This window comes from Chaetura pelagica, unplaced genomic scaffold (assembly GCF_000747805.2).
Source record: "Chaetura pelagica isolate M959 unplaced genomic scaffold, ChaPel_1.0 scaffold698, whole genome shotgun sequence".
In the NCBI taxonomy this organism is placed as follows: domain Eukaryota; kingdom Metazoa; phylum Chordata; class Aves; order Apodiformes; family Apodidae; genus Chaetura; species Chaetura pelagica.
Window position 1 is genome coordinate 790,361 of NW_009954236.1, and position 4,221 is coordinate 794,581.

Genomic DNA, 4,221 nt, shown 5'->3' on the forward strand with positions numbered 1-4,221 from the left:
GGTGGTTCTGTAGCTCCTGGAGGCTCCAAGTGTTTGTGGGCAGGGCAGCCGTGCTGCCACACTGTGCCTCCACACAGGGGCACGCTTGAGCTGCCGAGCTGCCAGGAGGGCTCGCCTCGCAGGAGAGGCCTCGTGTCTGCTTGGCCAGAGGGTTTGTGCATCCTCCATCTTCAAAGGACTTCCCGAAATGTGTTGGATCAGGGAGCTCTGCTCTGGTGGATTTAAAATGGCAGGTCAAGACTCGCTGGGCTTCCTGGTGCAGTCACGTTGCAGGGCTGCCTGCCTAGGGCAGGTGCAGTCAAGGAGCTGGGCTTGGTCAGATGGTGCCCCTGGGAAACAGCAAATGCTGTTCGTGCTTGAGCTTGGGGGGTGTCTGCTCACCTGGAGAGAGCTGGAACCAACACACTTGGAAGTGAAATGAGGGCTGGGAAACAGCAGTGGGAAATGCATCCTGTTTCTGCTTGGGCTGGCTAATCCACCCCTGCCTTTCCTTCAGGGATGGGGACCATTATGATGCTTTAAGAGACTGCTTGAAAGCCATCTCCTTGAATCCATGCCACCTGAAGGCTCACTTCCGCCTTGCCCGTTGTCTCTTTGAACTCAAGTACGTGGCAGAAGCTCTGGAATGTCTGGATGACTTTAAAGGGAAGTTCCCAGAACAAGCACACAGCAGTGCCTGCGATGCCCTGGACAGGGACATCAACGCAGCCCTTTTCTCCAAGAGTGATAACGGTGAGTCCTGGGGTTCCCTGGGGGGTTCTTCAAGGTTAGACTCAAATCTAACGATTGGACAAGGAATTTTCTCCTTCACCCCACCCCTCTGAAGTAAAGCTGCAACTTCTGAGGTTGATTGTTGCTATGCACAAAAACTGGCCTGAGCTTGTTCTTCCCTTGTGCCTGGTCCTGGTTTGCTCTTGAGCCAGAGTGTGATGATCTGGAAAGAAACTCTTCCTTCTAAGCCCTGCTCTTTTCTGGAATTATCCATAACTCTTCCCTAAAGCTGTTGGAAGGTCTCCTAGAATGCTTTGTTTGCTGAGAACGTGCTCCTCCTCAGCTTGTGATGAGGGAAACCTGTTGTTTTTGCAGCTGAAGACAAGAAAGGAGGTGGCCCCATCCGGCTGCGAGCCCCGGGCCGCAAGGATTCCATCTCGGAGGACGAGATGGTGCTGAGGGAGCGCAGCTACGACTACAAGTTCCGATACTGTGGCCACTGTAACACTACTACAGACATCAAAGAGGCCAATTTCTTTGGCAGGTACGTTGGCAGAGGGTGCTAGGGATGCAGGAGAGGAGTGTGAGCAGCAGCAGGATAAAGCCTCGTGTGACTGTTCCTGAAGTGACGCTTGACGCTGGCTTGCGGGATTGAAAAAGCTGATAGAAACTCTCCTCCTGGTGTGGCTGCATGGACAGCTGGGTCAGGAGCAGATCCACAGAGCACCTGGTTGGGCTAGTGTTTAAAAAAAAAAAAGCCATTTGGGATTGAAAATATGAATCCTGGGGATGGAGAGAGCCAACACAGAAAGCTGTATCTGGATCCCTAAGCATGAGGGGTGGCAGCCTGCTGGTGGTAGAAGCCAGCTGAGATACTCATGGCTGCTAGAGACTAGTTGTGGCTCTGAGCTGTTCTCTCCAGTCTCTGCTCCTCTCACCCTAGAAATGCAATTCTCATGGCTGCTAGAGACTAGTTGTGGCTCTGAGCTGTACTCTCCAGTCTCTCCTCCTCTCACCCTAGCAATGCACAGTACATAGTCAGCGGGTCAGACGATGGCTCCTTCTTCATCTGGGAGAAAGAAACCACCAACCTCGTTAGAGTGCTGCAGGGAGATGAGTCCATTGTGAATTGTCTCCAGCCCCATCCCAGTTACTGCTTCCTGGCCACCAGTGGCATTGACCCCGTTGTACGACTGTGGAACCCTAGGCCAGAGGTAAGAGCTGCAGGAAAAGGCTGTCTTGTCATGGTGTGTCTTTCCTGCTGGGATCTCTCAAAAGTTGTAGCGGCAGAATCACAGAATTGTTACCTCTAAGATCACTGTGTCCAACCATCAACCCCTGCACCTCCAAAAAAACCCCACCAACACACCATAAAAAATACAACCCACCACCCAGGGCATGTCCTGATGAAGTGCCTCACCTACATGGTTTTTAAATACCTGCAGGGATGGTGCCTCCCCCACCTCCCTGGGCAACCCATTCCAGTGTCTGACTGCTCTTCTGGTAAATAAATTCTTCCCAATATCCAGTCTAAAGCTCCCCTGGCACAACTTGAGGCCATATCCTCTGGTCTTATCCTTATTTACTTGGGAGAAGAGGCCAACACCCACCTGTCTGCAACCTCCTTTCAGGCAGTTGTAGAGAGCAATTAGGTCTCCCCTCAGCCTCCTCTTCTCCAAACTTAACAATCCCAATTCCCTCAGCCTCTCTTCACAGGACTTGTTTCTCCAGCCCCTTCACCAGCTTGGTTGCCCTTCTCTGAACTCACTCCAGCACCTCACAGAATCCCAGACTGCTTTGGGTTGGAAGGGACCTTAAAGGTCAGCCAGTCCAACCCCCTGCATGGGCAGGGACACCTTGATGTCCTTGTCATGAGGCCCCCAGAACTGAGCACAGCACTCGAGGTGTGGCCTCACCATGATCACTTCCCTACTCCTGCTGGGCACAATATTCCTGATGCAGGCCAGGATGCTGTTGGCCTTCTTGGCACCCTGCTGGCTCACGTTCAGCTGGGTGTCAGCCACCCTCAGGTCCTTTTCTGCCAGGCAGCTCTCCAGCCACTCCTCCTGGGGTGGTGCCTGGGGTTGTTGTGACCAAAATGCAGGACCTGGCACTTGGCCTTGTTAAACCTCATGCCACTGACCTTGGCCCATTGATCCAGCCTGTCCACATCCCTGAGGGGCAGGAACAGCCCCTCTGGTCCTAGCCCTGCCTTGCTGAGCTCTCTCCCTTGTTGTCCTGCAGAGTGAAACACTCAATGGCCGGGTGGTCGTGGACATGGAAGGTGCTTCCCAAGCCAACCAGCGCCGGATGAACGCGGACCCGCTGGAGGTGATGTTGCTGAACATGGGGTACAGGATTACAGGACTGACCAGTGGTGGGGCTGGAGGCTCAGATGATGAAGACAGCTCAGAGGGGCAAGTCCAATGCCGGCCCAGCTAAAACAGAACTGCCTCTCCTTCCTCTAATTGTTTGGCTGAAAGGGAACCTAGTTTCCTTGGTCCAGAACTTTCTCTGATGAATGGCTGCACTGTTTCGCACTATGCACAGAGCAGGACAAGCTGGCAGGGGCAGGAGCAACCATCTCTAAACCATCACCACCACCTCCTCCTTCTCCCGTCACGCTCCCGAGCAGCATGGCAGTGCAGTCTGGGGTTTGCCTTTAGTGGAATTTAGTCCCAAAAGGGGTCTTTGAGTTGTCTGTAAGCAGTGTAAGCTGGTGATTTCTTTTTTCCAGAGCTGCTGTATGATCTGGTACAGGGGGACGTTGCATTTGCAGAGGGGGGTTGTTAAATTCCTGAATAAAACACAAACCTAGGGCAGGGTTTATGGAATGAATTTCACTGCAGTGATCTTGGTCTCAGAAGCTGGATTCTGCTTTTGTGCTGCCTAGTGGCCTCTGGTTTAGGGTTGTTGGCCATGAAACACCTGCTTTGACCCATAACATTTTTCTTCTGGCTTCCATCTCCTAACACATTGTCATCAGATGTAGCAGTGTTCTATTATGGACTGGATATTGCCTGTCTTGTCCCTGGGCATCTGTCTTAGTTGATCAATCAGTGAAGGCATCAAGTATTGGCAGCTCAATGGGGCAGGATGTGCTTGCCCACCTCTGATACTTTCTTCTGTGGTCTGTGGACCCATGGAGAGAGGTGACAGTGATGGGGGCAGGTTTGATCAGAGGCCTGGGACTCATGTAGCTAAAGCTGCTGAGGAAAGGGGCTGGTAACAGCACTTTTCCAGGGCTTCTCTCTCTCTGTTGCCCAAACTGTGTGTAGCTGTGTTCACCTCCTCCTCTCCACCTGTGCTGGAGCTGAGAACTTTGCCACCATGGAGTTGTTGCAACTCAAGTTTCGAGCTCTTAAATAGCCACGTTTCTGTGCAGTCAGCTGCTCTGTCTCAGCCAAGGTGGCCTCCTCCACCTCGTTGTTGGTGCAGCATCTGATGGATTAGTGGCCCTCTCAGGAACCCTCCTTCCTCTTCCTGCTCTCCACACACTGATTCCAGCTG

General features: G+C 52.7%; 1 protein-coding gene across 3 annotated transcripts in view; it reads left to right on the plus strand.

Annotated features, from left to right (window-relative positions):
• The window catches only part of WDTC1 (WD and tetratricopeptide repeats 1), a 24,560-nt gene extending 21,011 nt beyond the window's left edge, over positions 1–3,549 (plus strand). For 2 of the 3 annotated variants that reach the window (XM_010003682.1, XM_010003683.1), the window contains exons 13-16: positions 497–756; positions 1,105–1,255; positions 1,733–1,925; positions 2,956–3,549. In XM_010003682.1, coding sequence (XP_010001984.1) covers positions 497–756; positions 1,105–1,255; positions 1,733–1,925; positions 2,956–3,153 — 802 coding nt within the window. In that variant the 3' untranslated portion in view covers positions 3,154–3,549. Of the gene's footprint in view, positions 1–496; positions 757–1,086; positions 1,256–1,732; positions 1,926–2,955 lie in introns of all 3 variants that reach the window. The other variant, XM_010003684.1, reaches the window with a different exon arrangement.
• The last annotated feature ends 672 nt before the right edge of the window (positions 3,550–4,221 follow it).